The following is an 18,420-nucleotide window of genomic DNA, read 5'->3' on the forward strand; positions in this document are numbered from 1 at the left end:
TCTATCATCTCCCATTTCAATAATTATATTCTTGTTATTGATGAATCCTCATCTTTGATGACAAAATGGTTCTTGGATTTTCTCAATGGTGCAAGAGGAATAAACCTGGATTCATAAGCTTGCCCATCACCAGAAACGAAAACACAATGTCAATGTCAGAACCCAGCAACTATATGTCCTAAAAAAGAATATTTTGGTAAAGCTGCAAAGTTGTGTCATACTGCTTTGTTATACTAATTGTCTTTTTTTATTACATGGTAGCTAATTTGGCTAAGAACATTGTCATATCCTTACCCAACCATCAAAACTACATCAAACAACTGAAAGAAGAAGGATACAAGATTATTGGCTACTCATGGAAGGCACCTGGGGAACAGCCAAACCAATTAGCAAATTTGACAGCCATGGTGAACAAACTGAAGGAACGATCTTTAGTAGATAAATGCTTTGTATCAAGAGTTTGCAATGCTTCTGACGAGCTAGGAGAACGAGACTTGCGTCACACATCTACTTCGAACCTACCAGGGACCCAAGGAAACAGCCAAGGTATATTGTACGTTATTATATATATATATAGAGATAATTATATATCTCACCCTCCTACTTTTAAGATATGATCGGTCACATTGCTTCTACCAACAAAAAGATATGCTTCGTTGTGATTGATTATGCTGGCTTGAGCACAAATCAAGAGAATATTTATGATTTTGTCCAGTAAGCTATTGACTTTCAAAACCAAACTTGTTAATAGGCTAACATTTCTTTTACTAACACACTAGTTCATTTTTTGGTAGTTCTGGTTCACACCGGTTCATTTTTCACTTTGCTCTTTTAAAAAAAATGTGGTTCCAGAAACAAGCATCAAAAAATGCGTCAGGAAGATTTGAAAATCCTGGCATCCTTTCGGTCAAATGCGACATCCCTTTTTTCCAGGTGCGACTGTGGTAAACTAAGATCCGGTACAGACAGATGTCTTGATAGAAGGTTTCTCTTTACCGCACCGGGATCCAATAAGGGACACGGTTGCGCACATGCACCTAGCTGGATTGAAATGTGAATCCTTCATATAACTCAGTAAAGAAACCAAGTTGAAACAACCGTCCAAGAACACATCTCAAACCATCATAAAAGTTTTTTAATCGTTCTTACAGCAAAGCACCAGTAAGGTCCTTGCTGACAAAGAAGAAGCTTTCCACCTTCAGATCTGTTTCTCCGTTAAGACCGAGTTCTCAAACAATGTTTGAAAGTTAGATATAAAAGAAGATAGTTTCTATAGTTGATATTGTACTTTGTTCAATCTTTTGAATATAATCCATTCTCAAACGACTTATTTGTCTTTGTTTATTTCGATTTACCACAGCGACACTAATTTCAAAATGTACCAATCTTATATTTTATTACAAGACTATACAACAACAAAGAAAATACAACAGATTATTTATTTTCTAGGCATGATTAATCCATCTAACACGGTATTCTTAGCCGCTCGTTTATCACCTTCCGTTATTCTCGAGGTCAATAATCGATCTTTCTCACTCAATTTGTCTCTTTGAACACCTATTATATCAATAATATTAAACCTTGTAAAAACAATAATGCTAACCACTGTCCTACTTGCTTAGCTCCAACTTCGACCAGAGTTCTTCTAGCCACTTTGTTCGCGTTATAAAGATAGATGAGCAGAGCGACGCAAAAATAGGAACGCAAAACTAGTAATGCAAAATCACTGGCGCAAATTTGTTTCCTATACAACGCAAAATTATTCCTTCTCGGCGCAGATAATTTGGAAAAAACCAGTATAAAGAAAGACATTCAGGGCTACAATTCACGGAGCCCTTTGCTTGAGTATATATCGTCGAAAAGCTAGAAACTATAATACGTATACTAGTAGCTCTTATAGTGTAGCATGTAATTTTGAGTAACCGCTGCGTCAAATACGAGCAGGTGTGCATGTGTGGCCCACATTTTATAATATGTGTTGTGAGACATATATTTAGTGCCACATACACGCAAGTACAGTTTACGCTTTATAAAATACTCGATCTTACAAGAAAAATGGTAAAACGATAGAAAAAAACTTCATTGTCCCAAAGGATAGTTATACGATGTGCTGAGATGCTACTATAATAGCATTTTCAGTGTCAGGCATATAGGATTGTTGGAAGACGAAGAAAACGAGGAATAATTTTATGGAAGGGCATCCGAAAGGGGAGATAAATTAGCCGCAAAAAAAGCTTATTTCATATACTCATTGCCAAGCAATATTAGACACTTCTTCTACTTACTACTTTTTCCTTTTATAATATATGACATCCCTTCCCTTCCTTTTCTTTTCATGCCTGCTATTTTTGTCAAGTACTGTTTTAGCTGGTGAAGGTACATACCCACTAGCCTATATTACAGGCCCTGAAATTCTCGAAAACTCCACACACATTCCTGTAAGATTCAAGTTTTAAAAGAATTAGCGATCGGGATTCCCAGTGATTATAGGAAAAGTTAATAATAACAATAGAATTGAATTCAGACCGGGTATTATACATTTAGACATGTTGAGACGGGAAAGTACTTACAGTTCATTGATTTTGACAATCAAATTGTACCGTAAGTTTTCTAATTTAAAGGCAATAAATTCTTATTTATGCGAAATAGAAGAGTGATAAGGAGGGGTGAAGAGGGATTAGACTTAGCTAATATGTTGTGGTTACTGCTATGTTTGTAGTACCGAGGGAGCAAACTCGACTGTATTCAACGGAACACTCTGGACAGTGAAGTGGCATGGAGATAAAAATTATTCGATCCACCATCTCAACAAAGTCAAGGTACGGTTTATTTTGTCATTTGTTCAATTACAGGAAGAAGATGAGGCGAATCATAATTTTGACGTTCGTAATACAGTACGACAAATGTGTTTCAACTCGGTGGGATCATCACAGAGGATTGGATGATGCGGCAGTGATGTGGTAGCGTATCCTTGAATGTTTCAATACTGCTCAAAGCAATTGGCTATGTACGTGGAAATGCATTCTAACCGCTCTTTATTCAATACAGGCAATGCGAGGTAGACAACATCACACGAATCGATATTGACTTTGACATATACCCTGGATTCAATGGCGTATACAACGAATCAGCACCGCGACCGATCCATCGAAAAAAGCGACGGGATCTCGAACGGCGTTATATCAACACTTACGAATCGATTCGAGAAGACAAGCAACAATGGGTGTTTATGCGGGCAGATCCCTCCCATACGCCGTTGTGGAACAATGTTCGGTTTGATCCTGAAACTGGCGAAAACCATGTCACCGGGCCCATCGCGGAGCCAGACCGTGAAAAGGATCAGCATTCAGGGCGCCACCAGTTCTATTTGGTATCTGCGGCGCATCTGTGGAATATGATACCTCGTTGCATTTATCCACAAGCAAGTTACGAGTTTGATTTCACAGCCAACAATACGGGTGTCACGGCATTAGATCATTGCCTGTGGGGGAATTCGTCGCAGTTGTGGGAGGTGACGTTGTGGAAACCAGAGTCGTTTCCTTTGGGATTCACGCCCAATCCGATGTATATGGACGATCAAGTCGAATCGTCTAGGTTTTTGTTCTGGAATGCTCATACCTCGCCGGGATCGACTATCCTGTGGTGGGGAGGTCTTGTTGGATTCTCGTTTTTAATGTGGATATGGCATTAATAAAAGTACCCCCAAGTACTTGCATTCATCTCCTTAATACGTTTTGTTTCTCTCTTTCTCGTCATCCACCAGATCGTAAGCATAATAAAACGTTAATCAGCGTTCTCGCCTATGCAGAAGCTTTGAATGTATACTAGATTTGATGTTTAAACAAGGTCTACTACTTGTCTGGTTAGCAACATCAATTGTCACAGAAACGAAATATGTTATTCGTCAACCCTTTAATGCTGTCGTCTATTGACGACATGTTGACCAGGTTACTACCATTCGTGCAGGGTAATTTCAACTGCGCGTTTAAATAAGAGGTCCTTGATTGTTCCAGGATGTGGTTTCCAAAAACGGCAAGGAGATCCAATCTTTATTTTTTCACATAACTTACATATTACACACAGAGCTCCGCTTTCCGATCACAAACGGAGACAATCAAAGTTCGGCGCTTGATTGCTATAGGCGCAGCGAAACACGCGCTGACTGCAAAATTACGACGAAATGCTTACACACAACCTTATATTGGATTTTTCCTGTAACATGGCGGACTATTCTTATTCAACTTGGCCAATATTTTTTTTGTTGGCGGGTAAGAATCGTTTCATTGGCGGGTTATATATTTTACTTTATGGCGCCTGTGAATTTAACGCTTGGCGGACGTTTTAAAACAATCACAGCGGCCATACCAAAAATTATGCACCTCACTTGTTTTACACCAATATAAAAGTTCAACTTTATATTTAAAAAAAGAAAAACTGACGAAAAGCAGACACCGAAGGGAAGAAAGGCAAAGAGATGCAGAGGGATTACTCTTGCATTACTGATGATTTGTGGGGGTAGTGGTACCAATGTAATGCTTCAGCTCTGTCAAAAATGTGAGTCAGAAAAAATTACAAACTGAAACCTCTTGCGACTGGAAGTAAACTGTGACGTAATTTTTAACGTTAAATCGAGTGGGATGCTGCGTGTTCAAATATTCCCTCTCATCTAAAATATGTTGCTTAGGGAATCCACTTGTTTGCACCGCATTCATATGGTAGTTCTTTGATTGAAAGAAGGACGTCCCGAGTGAAAGTATGAGAAAGCATGAATTGCATTGCAGCCATGTGGAATCTTATGAGTAGCGATGGCATGAACGACGTTGTGCGGGTGTTCACTGAGCTGGGTATGTTTGATCGTTGTGCTAGCAAAAGGATGCTTGTAACTTACTTTTTCTTTTTACGCCGTTGCTAACTTAACGTATGAAAAACCCGTTTTCTCACTGGCCTTCAAAAATGTTGGAAGATAGACCTGTCTGTGATTTTGTATTTGTAAATTCTGAAATGGATCCTTTCCCCTTACATTTTATATGTGCTAATCTCATAGTATTAAACATATCTGTATGTGTCATTGCGGGCACTTCATCTTCAACCTGGGTGATTAATCTCAAGCGTTTTCGGCAAAATGAACAGAATGGGCTATATGTAGACCATCTCAACCAGGATTGTCTATCACAGATGCGTTTTTATCGACGATGGCCGGCTCAATCTTTATATCAAAAGAAATTCTGGACAATCCGAATGATGAAGGTATTTGTAAGAGTGGCGATTCCAAAGCATCATGACATGACTTATTGCTATGATTTTGCGTACTATTACGAGCGAAGGTATGGTTCACCTTGTCATGAAGTTCCAACAGGCTATTAGGTAGGCGAGAGCTAAGATGACTACGTACCTAACGGTGAGGGCAACAAATGCTCAAGAGGCAATCTTGAGGAGTCGCAAGTACAGAGTCTTATAGCTAATTGTGATATTGGGCATCAGCTCTTAACCTTGTCGAGTTGTTTTCGTCAAAATTGAGGCGTTTAGCTCTCACTGCTGAGGATGTATTGACAAGTTGCATTACATATGAAATAGAGTATACGTAAATAGCTACCCAGCGGACTGTTATGGATAAATTGAGCATTTAAAGTCATTCTTCGAGAGGTCCATTGGTATACGTAGTCTTTTCTTAACTAATCGATTATTTAATATATTTATTTTATCTAAATATATACATCTTGAAAGTGATTGTGGCAAATACTTGACGTCATCTGTTATTCTGCATGATATTGCCAAGTGTGTTATTCGAATATATCAATATGAAAATGGCCTCCTGTCGTATTTGGCATAAGCATATGGGGCATAAGTCGTTACACGAAATACTAGGTGTGGTGAACCAACCATATTGACATGGCAGATCCAAACATTCGTCTTAAACATAAATTGATCGGTCGGACATCATCATTAGCAGTACTTACACAGTAAATCTTCTAAACGGTCTGATATTACACCGTATGAGCGAAGATACATATGACAGGACAGAAACATGGATAAACCATTGCGGCGATAATGCATCGTAGCGGCTATCCAAGATGTAGGCAGGTCTACATCATACAACATGAAGGAAAGACCCCTGTACGCCCTCTATCAATTCTACCAGTTCTTAACAACTGCGACACTATTCACTTCACCATTGCCATTCCAATAAAGATATCACGGAACTTACTTTTGTTTTTGTCCATCTTCAGCCAACCACACCCTCGACCCTATTTTCCCCCAAGGAGACGCTGATCCGTCCGCTTTGTCTCATCTATCTCAGATGCAGCTTCACATCGCCGAGTCGAAAGCTGCTCTTACTCGCAATTCGAATCCTTCAACATCGATCCTACGGTTACACCATTGCCTACCATGCGACGACAAAAAGACACCCACAAGGTGACCTTACCTCTTATCCCTACGATCATTGCTCGCCGTCGTCATACCCGTCCTCACATCTTTAGCAATGATGGTCCTACCGCAGCTCAACATTGGATCGATAAATGCGTCTATATTTGTGAATGCCTCGCTTTCAATGAGGAAGATCGTTTGGCCGAACTTAACATTGCACTCGAAGAACCCGCTATCAAATGGTAGGGTACGTATATACCAAACTCTGAGATATCAACCATGCTTACCGAGCTACCGTTTATTCTTCTTGGGAACGCGCTGTTTTCGGTATTGGGATCCCCAGATCTCGTCCACCCAATATCTCCCGACGTCAGCCCTTCCCATATCCACAGCATACTGTTGAGTCTTACCACTACCTACAAAGTTTTAGTGTCGTTCGATCAAGGCCCTTTTGAAGTTACGGCTTCTGGAGATTCGAAGGCTGTCACGCCCATCGACGAGGCTTGGCGAAAACTCGAAGCGATTATCAAGTCGGTCTTCAATGTTTCCAAGATTAAGTCCGTATATGACAAACACAGTATTGTCTTTGTCGACTGGGTTATAATCAGAGATGACAAGACGGCCTCTATCTTGGGCAAGATCAAATCGGGATACACGCCGACTGTCTCAGCTTACGAAGAGAGGTTAAAGAAAAAGAAAAAATGCCAAGGAAGCTCGGATTCGAAAGCAACGGCGAGCAATCCTGGTCTTGATGTCGATGATTTAGAGGACAAGGTCAGCGTGCTTGACAGTGAGTTGGATCAGTAAAGGATTCGTCACAGCGACTCAGAAAGATGTTTGCTTCTGCAAGGAAGCAGTACGAGAAAGCCAAGGAGGGTGTCAAGAAGACCAAAGGAAAAGTCGAAAAGAAGCACAGTCTGACACTAAAAAATGCAGTACGAGAACGGCGCATTTCCTGGCACGCTTTGATCTCCATGCAAAAAAATCAAAAAGATTTACGGAAAGAGAAGCACAACTTGCAGAATGTAAGTATTAACGCCATATACATCTTTTGCATCGATAAACCGACACTTTTATGTATTAGCGCATCAACGAGCTGATAAAAGCTACTCCTGCAACGCCAAGCACTCATGAGGGTACGTTAACGAGTCGATTAATGATAGTTCCGTGGAGGATACTGGGGAATCTGCTGCCGTTACCATGGAGGCGCAGCTTGCAGAGCACAAAACATTCCCTGCACACGACCGTGTCGGCTGTGAAGACGATAGCCACTATTTGAGCCTAGTCAATCTGGACCAAGACAAGCTCGTTTTCTGCTATAGATAATATGGCCACGTTGTGATGGATCAAACGACAGAATAAAGCAATTTAGTCAAGACAGCTTTACTTCACAGTGTGATGGTGGACCTACTTGGACAAATTTCCATGATGTGCGGTGATTTAATTTTGTATTGGATACGCGAGGTCAGACCAAAAACTCCTTACGCATAAACCTGCTTTGCTCACGAATTGTCACCTTGGTTACCGTCTGATCTATACCATGACAACCACAATCCCCACGGACAGTACATGTTTTTTAGAGCTAAAGGTTGGTTTCAGCTTGAAATTTTTTTTGACCATTCTATTTGACACTCACATTTTTGACAGAGCTGATGCAATTCATTGATACCACGAAAAAACCAACATTGGATGGCTTTGTTGCAAAGTATTCTGGATCCATTGCTCAATTTTCTGCAGTGACCGGCGCAACAAGTCCTGTAACATTATACAACTTATGGCGGAGCAGATTCATCTTACAAGTCCGTAATTCGAGACCGACACTATCTCTCAAGTTTGTATCCCTTCTTGCCGCATGCTTGTATGCTGCAGATTACACGTTGATCCAGTTTGTTGATATCATGATATGCTTTCTTTTCCAACTCTAGACCTAGCAAGTATAACCAAGCGACCTGGACTCCGTTATACACAGAGACCAATGAACTGGTAATGTTGACAGTGAGGGTTAACTATTAATATAGTGATTAAAAAAATTTAATAAATTTTTTATAATCTATAATTTCTTTTTATATATCAAAAAACAAAAACAAATTATTTTTTTTTTCTTTAAGTCCTTGAAAATATAAATCTTTGATTTATATTTAGCGACTAAAAGGAGCTATAAACTGGGGGTTTATCCCCCTTTAAGTCTTTTTATTAAATAAAAAAAGAATTTATTCTTTTTAGTGAAACGAAGTTTCACTCTTTTTAATAAATTAAAAAGTAAGAAGCAAGGCTTCGCCTCAAAAATTGTAAATTTTTGATTTAAAAAAAGACTTGAAGGGTCTAAAGACCCGAAAAGTATTAGCTTCGCTAAAATAAAATAAATTTTATTTTTTAGACTTAAAGAAAAAAAAATAAAATAATTATTTTTGTTTTTGTTATTATTATTATTAAATATGGAAATATAAAAATATAATTCTAGAATTTAATTTTTAATATTTCTCAAATGAGATAAGAAAACATAATAATTTTTTACAATCTAGTGATTGAAAAAATTTTATAGTTTTCAAAAATATTTATTAATAATGTTTATTCTTCAGTGACACTTCAAGTGTAATGCAGACTACTGTGGATCGCTGTTACTAATATTGAAGTACGTTTTGCACAGCGCACCACAGCCCAAAGATTTTGGATCGAGTCATACAGAACATTAGGTGCCAGTAGCTCAGCAGCAGGCACAGCTGTGTCAAATGTACTTCGGGGAAGTGAAACTTCAACTTTTCGTGGTGATGCAAACCCTTTGGTTTCTCATGACTATTCTGGTGAGCCGTCTCTTGCTGAAAATGATCCCGAATCAGATAATGATAAAGTGATCAAAGTCTTTCTAAAATACGTAAGCTGAAAAAAAGCGATGTGCGACATGACAAAGTAGGAGTGTGTATGACTTATGAGCACTTTTTAATAGACCAATGGAGTCATGCCCAACGAAATGGAAAAAGACTTTTTAACTGTAATCAGCAACAAGAACGATACAGTCTCTGATAAACTGCTTGGGATCGCTGCAAAGAATCTGCTCATCGAGAGCGGCTGGGACAACGACACGGAAATTTGCACAAAGTATTATTTTTGTACTTGTGTTTTGGAACGATACAGGAAACAGCTAACTATATCGTGGGACTTATTTATATAGACTTGCCCTGTCAAGCATTTGTAACTTCATAGCACCAAGAATATCTGAAATCTTCCAAAAGTCATTTACAGCACAAGAGGTTAATCACCTTAAAAACGCTGAAAACCCTACTCTCCGTGGATTATCCGATGCCTGCCTTGAAATCTTTAGGGAAATCATCAAGAGGTAATGGAAAATGAAATCCATGAAAAGGCTTGGATATGTACTCATGTGTGATTTTTACACCAACAATTGTTAAATAGCATGAACATTGATGCCATCCTCACAGAGATCCATACTTTACAAGCAAAATATGCCAGAAATCGAAGCTCGGACATGTATATCATGCTTGGAATCCTGCAATCTGTGTAAGTAAAATAAAATAGTAGATATTAGCAGCATGAATGTTTGGAATTATTGAGTATCTAACTAAACATTTTGTCTTAATTTAGTGTTGAACAATTTGACGACTGGCGTCATGACAACAGTGAAAGTGAAACCACCGTGTACCGAAGATTCGTTGTTCTGCTGGACAAGCTGTTACGGAACACTAGTATTATGTTGCAAGAGTAAGAGTTTAAGAAGACCATAGTGTGCTTCAGCGACAAAAATTGGAACTTCTAGGCTGATTTTGTTCTTTGTTTGATAGCGGCGAAAATGCATCCAATGCAACCAAGGACGCAATGATTCTGCTTCAATCTCTGACTAGCTCGATCACAACCACCAACGAAAGAACTGAAATGAGCATGTATGGCAGGAAGATTGATCTTCTAGCTATCACGAAATCAAGGGAGCAAAATGTGGAGCTCACGTCGAGCGAATGGAAGCGTGAAGGGGTATCAGAATCAATTTCATTGAAACAACAGTGCAAGAGTATTCGTACAAACGCTGCTATCCTATCGAAATTGATGCTGATTGGTGATCTAGGACACCTTGTAGCAATGGATTGGCTTGGTAAGTACAAAAGTATCTCTTCATTTAAATTATCATGGTAATAGTTTCTAATGAAGTGAATGATTCGCCATAGGAACATCTGGTTACGGATATTCTTGAAAGTTTGTGGAAAAGTCATTCGTCGCTCAAACGATCAGTTGTCTGGTAATCCCAAAGCAAGCTTCTGAGCTAGGCGGTTTTGAACAAACACTTGACTTCATGTTTAAGTAGAGGGTAATTCAAGGATACCAGGAAACATGTCAACTTGTGTCACTAATTTTTGTTTATATTGTGTGTTTTAGAACTTTCTACTGGCAACGGCGAAACAAGTTGGAGAACAAATGATGAGAAATAATGAAAGCGTGCGCGGGATCGTGGACTTACCACCGAGGAGAAGCAGATACACTGAATTGCCACCGAACATCATAATCACACCTGGAAAAAAGCGCGGTTTTGATCAGGTCGATGAGTGAGCATGAGGTTAAAGCACATTTGTACACATTTATATCACACAGCTTCACCCATCACATCTATATCCCCAAAAGTATATCTCTTTATGTAGTATCAAAAAACATCAACATCAAGTTCATGTAAATAACAGAAGGAACGAATGTTTTGACTACCTTTTTCTGAACATCAAGCTACTATCAGCTATGTACCAAAATACGCATATAGGACGTGATTTTAAAGCCAACATTATGTATTGGAATGAACAATACGACGAAAAAGTGTGGTTTATTTTAATGACCAATGAACGCTGTGCTCCGTGGAGGCAAGAAGTGGCAAATGGTAATTTTAAAAGAGCGATGATATTTAAATTTTATCTGAATTTGCATAATAATTTTTTTAAAAATTGAATTTTTATAATATATATAAAACTAATATCAAAATGGAAGAGACACATAAAAAATTTACATCAAAAATTAAAAGATCAATTATAATTAATTTTATGATTGAAAACAATATTAAAAATGTTAATATTCTATATGATGAAAAAAATAAACAAATTGATTTTGAAATATCATATAATAATGAAAATGGTCAACAAGGAGAAAAATATCAAGAATATTATAAAATAATAAAAAGAAGAGGAAGTAAAAGAAAAAAATATAATAATAATAAAACAAAGAATTTATCAACACCATCTGTTACAGATAATAGTTCATTAGAAGGTAATAATGTATTAGTAAGTAATGAAAACTATAATAGAGAAAAAAATATTGATGAGCTATTAACAGATAATAGTGAAATAGAAGATAATAACAATGATAGTAATAAACGAAGTCTTTCAAATCTTAGTACTCCTGATATTAGTAATACAAAAAAGAAAAGATATAATAATAATAATAAATGTAGAAATTTTGAATACAATAGATGCTATGTAAAAGAAGATAGTAATAGAACATATTGTGAATATTGTTTAGAAGATAGTTATTATACAGATGATGGTAATTCAGATGATAATAATTCAGATGATGATAATTCAGATGATAGCAATTCAGATGATGATAAAGAAGATAATGATAGCAATAACATTAATAAAAATTTTCAAAGAGATGAGTATTGTTTAAAATTATTATACAATATATTAATGTATGAAAAGAAATTATTAAGTGAAAATAATACTAATAAATTAAAAAATGTGGATATAATATTTGATAGAATAAAGAGTATTTTTATTGATCTTGGATTTTCGTTTATTTTCAATATAATACATAATAACTGTTTTTAACATTTCAAACAAATTATGATGATATCTTTTTCTAAAAGCATAATCTAAAAAATACAATGTATATAGCTCAGAATCTTTTTTTATATTGGGCATATGTTTTCTTAAATGCATCCAAAAACCTTCCATACTGTTAGTATGTATTGTTGAATCATTTGGATCCACAAAATATTTTGAATGATCAACTGCTTTATGAATATATCCCATCTTATTTAAGCTTGTATAAGATCGTAAGCCATCAGTGATTATAGTTGTTCCTTGATAAACTTGATCCTTGATTATTGGTAATAATGTTGACATTTTTCGATTTTGAACAGGCACCAAAAAGAACAGATTTGAATTTCTTTGATAACGGCCTAATATCCACATATGTTTTCTGTATCGTTTATGCTTTGCAGTAGTAATTTTTGTTTTGCCAAAACAGCATTCGTCGATTTCAACAATTTCATCTTGTCCACCAATTACATTTTTCCATAACACCTGATTGTTAAGGATCCATGTTTTTATCGCAAAGCATATTTTTGAATATAATCGTGTAACTGTTTCATCATCGATTCCCATTTGTAGAGACACTTTTATAGGAGAAGGATCTATATAAAAAACAAATTAATATTATATATGTTATATTATAAAAGATACATACCAATCATCCATTGCCGTAATAGTTCTACTATTTGTATTGGTCGTAGATTTGTTTTTTCAAATAATGTTTCGGCAAATACACCTTTTCTAATATTATCTGGATAACAATAAAATCGATATCTTTGATAATATTTTCTAATAGATAATGGTTTTTCGCATTTTTTACAAATAAAAGGTTTTATAAGTCCTTGCTTTTGTAAATAGATTATAGCTTGTTCATCGTCGTAAAGTGTTCGAAATAGTGTTTCATTTGATTTAAACATTTTGATAAAGAAAAAGAAAAAAAGTGTTTTATGAAAAATCAAAAAAAAAAATTTTTATATAACTTTATATATTTTGTATAACTTACCAAAGAACGCTTGTAACCAAGATTTCGGAGCACAGCGTTCATTGGTCATTAAAATAAACCACACTTTTTCGTCGTATTGTTCATTCTAATACATAATGTTGGCTTTAAAATCACGTCCTATATGCGTATTTTGGTACATAGCTGATGGTAGCTCGATGTTCAGAAAAAGGTAGTCAAAACATTCGTTCCTTCTGTTATTTACATGAACTTGATGTTGATGTTTTTTGATACTACATAAAGAGATATACTTTTGGGGATATAGATGTGATGGGTGAAGCTGTGTGATATAAATGTGTACAAATGTGCTTTAACCTCATGCTCACTCATCGACCTGATCAAAACCGCGCTTTTTTCCAGGTGTGATTATGATGTTCGGTGGCAATTCAGTGTATCTGCTTCTCCTCGGTGGTAAGTCCACGATCCCGCGCACGCTTTCATTATTTCTCATCATTTGTTCTCCAACTTGTTTCGCCGTTGCCAGTAGAAAGTTCTAAAACACACAATATAAACAAAAATTAGTGACACAAGTTGACATGTTTCCTGGTATCCTTGAATTACCCTCTACTTAAACATGAAGTCAAGTGTTTGTTCAAAACCGCCTAGCTCAGAAGCTTGCTTTGGGATTACCAGACAACTGATCGTTTGAGCGACGAATGACTTTTTCACAAACTTTCAAGAATATCCGTAACCAGATGTTCCTATGGCGAATCATTCACTTCATTAGAAACTATTACCATGATAATTTAAATGAAGAGATACTTTTGTACTTACCAAGCCAATCCATTGCTACAAGGTGCCCTAGATCACCAATCAGCATCAATTTCGATAGGATAGCAGCGTTTGTACGAATACTCTTGCACTGTTGTTTCAATGAAATTGATTCTGATACCCCTTCACGCTTCCATTCGCTCGACGTGAGCTCCACATTTTGCTCCCTTGATTTCGTGATAGCTAGAAGATCAATCTTCCTGCCATACATGCTCATTTCAGTTCTTTCGTTGGTGGTTGTGATCGAGCTAGTCAGAGATTGAAGCAGAATCATTGCGTCCTTGGTTGCATTGGATGCATTTTCGCCGCTATCAAACAAAGAACAAAATCAGCCTAGAAGTTCCAATTTTTGTCGCTGAAGCACACTATGGTCTTCTTAAACTCTTACTCTTGCAACATAATACTAGTGTTCCGTAACAGCTTGTCCAGCAGAACAACGAATCTTCGGTACACGGTGGTTTCACTTTCACTGTTGTCATGACGCCAGTCGTCAAATTGTTCAACACTAAATTAAGACAAAATGTTTAGTTAGATACTCAATAATTCCAAACATTCATGCTGCTAATATCTACTATTTTATTTTACTTACACAGATTGCAGGATTCCAAGCATGATATACATGTCCGAGCTTCGATTTCTGGCATATTTTGCTTGTAAAGTATGGATCTCTGTGAGGATGGCATCAATGTTCATGCTATTTAACAATTGTTGGTGTAAAAATCACACATGAGTACATATCCAAGCCTTTTCATGGATTTCATTTTCCATTACCTCTTGATGATTTCCCTAAAGATTTCAAGGCAGGCATCGGATAATCCACGGAGAGTAGGGTTTTCAGCGTTTTTAAGGTGATTAACCTCTTGTGCTGTAAATGACTTTTGGAAGATTTCAGATATTCTTGGTGCTATGAAGTTACAAATGCTTGACAGGGCAAGTCTATATAAATAAGTCCCACGATATAGTTAGCTGTTTCCTGTATCGTTCCAAAACACAAGTACAAAAATAATACTTTGTGCAAATTTCCGTGTCGTTGTCCCAGCCGCTCTCGATGAGCAGATTCTTTGCAGCGATCCCAAGCAGTTTATCAGAGACTGTATCGTTCTTGTTGCTGATTACAGTTAAAAAGTCTTTTTCCATTTCGTTGGGCATGACTCCATTGGTCTATTAAAAAGTGCTCATAAGTCATACACACTCCTACTTTGTCATGTCGCACATCGCTTTTTTTCAGCTTACGTATTTTAGAAAGACTTTGATCACTTTATCATTATCTGATTCGGGATCATTTTCAGCAAGAGACGGCTCACCAGAATAGTCATGAGAAACCAAAGGGTTTGCATCACCACGAAAAGTTGAAGTTTCACTTCCCCGAAGTACATTTGACACAGCTGTGCCTGCTGCTGAGCTACTGGCACCTAATGTTCTGTATGACTCGATCCAAAATCTTTGGGCTGTGGTGCGCTGTGCAAAACGTACTTCAATATTAGTAACAGCGATCCACAGTAGTCTGCATTACACTTGAAGTGTCACTGAAGAATAAACATTATTAATAAATATTTTTGAAAACTATAAAATTTTTTCAATCACTAGATTGTAAAAAATTATTATGTTTTCTTATCTCATTTGAGAAATATTAAAAATTAAATTCTAGAATTATATTTTTATATTTCCATATTTAATAATAATAATAACAAAAACAAAAATAATTATTTTATTTTTTTTTCTTTAAGTCTAAAAAATAAAATTTATTTTATTTTAGCGAAGCTAATACTTTTCGGGTCTTTAGACCCTTCAAGTCTTTTTTTAAATCAAAAATTTACAATTTTTGAGGCGAAGCCTTGCTTCTTACTTTTTAATTTATTAAAAAGAGTGAAACTTCGTTTCACTAAAAAGAATAAATTCTTTTTTTATTTAATAAAAAGACTTAAAGGGGGATAAACCCCCAGTTTATAGCTCCTTTTAGTCGCTAAATATAAATCAAAGATTTATATTTTCAAGGACTTAAAGAAAAAAAAAATAATTTGTTTTTGTTTTTTGATATATAAAAAGAAATTATAGATTATAAAAAATTTATTAAATTTTTTTAATCACTATATTAATAGTTAACCCTCACTGTCAACATTACCAGTTCATTGGTCTCTGTGTATAACGGAGTCCAGGTCGCTTGGTTATACTTGCTAGGTCTAGAGTTGGAAAAGAAAGCATATCATGATATCAACAAACTGGATCAACGTGTAATCTGCAGCATACAAGCATGCGGCAAGAAGGGATACAAACTTGAGAGATAGTGTCGGTCTCGAATTACGGACTTGTAAGATGAATCTGCTCCGCCATAAGTTGTATAATGTTACAGGACTTGTTGCGCCGGTCACTGCAGAAAATTGAGCAATGGATCCAGAATACTTTGCAACAAAGCCATCCAATGTTGGTTTTTTCGTGGTATCAATGAATTGCATCAGCTCTGTCAAAAATGTGAGTGTCAAATAGAATGGTCAAAAAAAATTTCAAGCTGAAACCAACCTTTAGCTCTAAAAAACATGTACTGTCCGTGGGGATTGTGGTTGTCATGGTATAGATCAGACGGTAACCAAGGTGACAATTCGTGAGCAAAGCAGGTTTATGCGTAAGGAGTTTTTGGTCTGACCTCGCGTATCCAATACAAAATTAAATCACCGCACATCATGGAAATTTGTCCAAGTAGGTCCACCATCACACTGTGAAGTAAAGCTGTCTTGACTAAATTGCTTTATTCTGTCGTTTGATCCATCACAACGTGGCCATATTATCTATAGCAGAAAACGAGCTTGTCTTGGTCCAGATTGACTAGGCTCAAATAGTGGCTATCGTCTTCACAGCCGACACGGTCGTGTGCAGGGAATGTTTTGTGCTCTGCAAGCTGCGCCTCCATGGTAACGGCAGCAGATTCCCCAGTATCCTCCACGGAACTATCATTAATCGACTCGTTAACGTACCCTCATGAGTGCTTGGCGTTGCAGGAGTAGCTTTTATCAGCTCGTTGATGCGCTAATACATAAAAGTGTCGGTTTATCGATGCAAAAGATGTATATGGCGTTAATACTTACATTCTGTAAGTTGTGCTTCTCTTTCCGTAAATCTTTTTGATTTTTTTGCATGGAGATCAAAGCGTGCCAGGAAATGCGCCGTTCTCGTACTGCATTTTTTAGTGTCAGACTGTGCTTCTTTTCGACTTTTCCTTTGGTCTTCTTGACACCCTCCTTGGCTTTCTCGTACTGCTTCCTTGCAGAAGCAAACATCTTTCTGAGTCGCTGTGACGAATCCTTTACTGATCCAACTCACTGTCAAGCACGCTGACCTTGTCCTCTAAATCATCGACATCAAGACCAGGATTGCTCGCCGTTGCTTTCGAATCCGAGCTTCCTTGGCATTTTTTCTTTTTCTTTAACCTCTCTTCGTAAGCTGAGACAGTCGGCGTGTATCCCGATTTGATCTTGCCCAAGATAGAGGCCGTCTTGTCATCTCTGATTATAACCCAGTCGACAAAGACAATACTGTGTTTGTCATATACGGACTTAATCTTGGAAACATTGAAGACCGACTTGATAATCGCTTCGAGTTTTCGCCAAGCCTCGTCGATGGGCGTGACAGCCTTCGAATCTCCAGAAGCCGTAACTTCAAAGGGCCTTGATCGAACGATACTAAAACTTTGTAGGTAGTGGTAAGACTCAACAGTATGCTGTGGATATGGGAAGGGCTGACGTCGGGAGATATTGGGTGGACGAGATCTGGGGATCCCAATACCGAAAACAGCGCGTTCCCAAGAAGAATAAACGGTAGCTCGGTAAGCATGGTTGATATCTCAGAGTTTGGTATATACGTACCCTACCATTTGATAGCGGGTTCTTCGAGTGCAATGTTAAGTTCGGCCAAACGATCTTCCTCATTGAAAGCGAGGCATTCACAAATATAGACGCATTTATCGATCCAATGTTGAGCTGCGGTAGGACCATCATTGCTAAAGATGTGAGGACGGGTATGACGACGGCGAGCAATGATCGTAGGGATAAGAGGTAAGGTCACCTTGTGGGTGTCTTTTTGTCGTCGCATGGTAGGCAATGGTGTAACCGTAGGATCGATGTTGAAGGATTCGAATTGCGAGTAAGAGCAGCTTTCGACTCGGCGATGTGAAGCTGCATCTGAGATAGATGAGACAAAGCGGACGGATCAGCGTCTCCTTGGGGGAAAATAGGGTCGAGGGTGTGGTTGGCTGAAGATGGACAAAAACAAAAGTAAGTTCCGTGATATCTTTATTGGAATGGCAATGGTGAAGTGAATAGTGTCGCAGTTGTTAAGAACTGGTAGAATTGATAGAGGGCGTACAGGGGTCTTTCCTTCATGTTGTATGATGTAGACCTGCCTACATCTTGGATAGCCGCTACGATGCATTATCGCCGCAATGGTTTATCCATGTTTCTGTCCTGTCATATGTATCTTCGCTCATACGGTGTA

General features: G+C 37.4%; 6 protein-coding genes across 6 annotated transcripts; 5 read left to right on the forward strand and 1 right to left on the reverse strand.

Moving 5' to 3' along the window:
* Positions 1-245: 245 nt before the first annotated feature.
* On the forward strand, positions 246-718 carry BDB00DRAFT_765700 (uncharacterized protein; the record flags this gene model as incomplete). Its single annotated transcript, XM_053119533.1, has 2 exons — positions 246-546; positions 612-718. Coding segments are annotated over 2 exons (408 nt in total), but the record flags the coding sequence as incomplete, so codon positions are not given.
* A 1,548-nt stretch (positions 719-2,266) lies between these two features.
* On the forward strand, positions 2,267-3,863 carry BDB00DRAFT_829033 (uncharacterized protein). The gene is made up of 5 exons (XM_053123906.1): positions 2,267-2,438; positions 2,525-2,601; positions 2,720-2,819; positions 2,896-2,960; positions 3,049-3,863. Exons 1-5 carry the CDS (start codon positions 2,307-2,309, stop codon positions 3,689-3,691), a joined length of 1,017 nt encoding a protein of 338 aa, XP_052978515.1. The 5' UTR covers positions 2,267-2,306; the 3' UTR covers positions 3,692-3,863.
* A 654-nt stretch (positions 3,864-4,517) lies between these two features.
* BDB00DRAFT_439610 (uncharacterized protein) lies at positions 4,518-5,680 on the forward strand. The gene is made up of 4 exons (XM_053117396.1): positions 4,518-4,529; positions 4,685-4,844; positions 4,964-5,364; positions 5,482-5,680. The coding sequence occupies exons 2-3, from the start codon at positions 4,766-4,768 to the stop codon at positions 5,362-5,364; spliced, it is 480 nt and encodes a 159-aa protein (XP_052978516.1). The 5' UTR covers positions 4,518-4,529; positions 4,685-4,765; the 3' UTR covers positions 5,482-5,680.
* A 965-nt stretch (positions 5,681-6,645) lies between these two features.
* Positions 6,646-7,692, forward strand: BDB00DRAFT_873519 (uncharacterized protein; the record flags this gene model as incomplete). Its single annotated transcript, XM_053127100.1, has 2 exons — positions 6,646-7,169; positions 7,530-7,692. 2 exons carry the CDS (start codon positions 6,646-6,648, stop codon positions 7,690-7,692), a joined length of 687 nt encoding a protein of 228 aa, XP_052978517.1.
* Positions 7,693-9,964: 2,272 nt separating this feature from the next.
* Positions 9,965-10,509, forward strand: BDB00DRAFT_765656 (uncharacterized protein; the record flags this gene model as incomplete). The annotated part of the gene is made up of 2 exons (XM_053119527.1): positions 9,965-10,083; positions 10,164-10,509. Coding segments are annotated over 2 exons (465 nt in total), but the record flags the coding sequence as incomplete, so codon positions are not given.
* A 3,388-nt stretch (positions 10,510-13,897) lies between these two features.
* On the reverse strand, positions 13,898-14,442 carry BDB00DRAFT_765733 (uncharacterized protein; the record flags this gene model as incomplete). Its single annotated transcript, XM_053119536.1, has 2 exons — positions 13,898-14,243; positions 14,324-14,442. Coding segments are annotated over 2 exons (465 nt in total), but the record flags the coding sequence as incomplete, so codon positions are not given.
* Positions 14,443-18,420: the final 3,978 nt, after the last annotated feature.

The sequence above is a fragment of the Zychaea mexicana genome, assembly GCF_025766255.1.
Source record: "Zychaea mexicana strain RSA 1403 chromosome Unknown BDB00scaffold_49, whole genome shotgun sequence".
NCBI lineage: Eukaryota > Fungi > Mucoromycota > Mucoromycetes > Mucorales > Lichtheimiaceae > Zychaea > Zychaea mexicana.

What these genes read in the sequence shown, in the direction of transcription:
- BDB00DRAFT_829033 (XM_053123906.1), top strand. Translation starts at nt 2,307, where the DNA reads ATGACATCCCTTCCCTTCCTTTTCTTTTCATGCCTGCTATTTTTGTCA. An exon ending in TTTGACAATCAAATTGTACC is followed by an intron (nt 2,602 to 2,719) that starts GTAAGTTTTCTA and finishes CTATGTTTGTAG; the next exon opens with TACCGAGGGAGCAAACTCGA. An exon ending in ACCATCTCAACAAAGTCAAG is followed by an intron (nt 2,820 to 2,895) that starts GTACGGTTTATT and finishes TTCGTAATACAG; the next exon opens with TACGACAAATGTGTTTCAAC.
- BDB00DRAFT_439610 (XM_053117396.1), top strand. Translation starts at nt 4,766, where the DNA reads ATGAATTGCATTGCAGCCATGTGGAATCTTATGAGTAGCGATGGCATG. An exon ending in GCGGGTGTTCACTGAGCTGG is followed by an intron (nt 4,845 to 4,963) that starts GTATGTTTGATC and finishes AAATGTTGGAAG; the next exon opens with ATAGACCTGTCTGTGATTTT.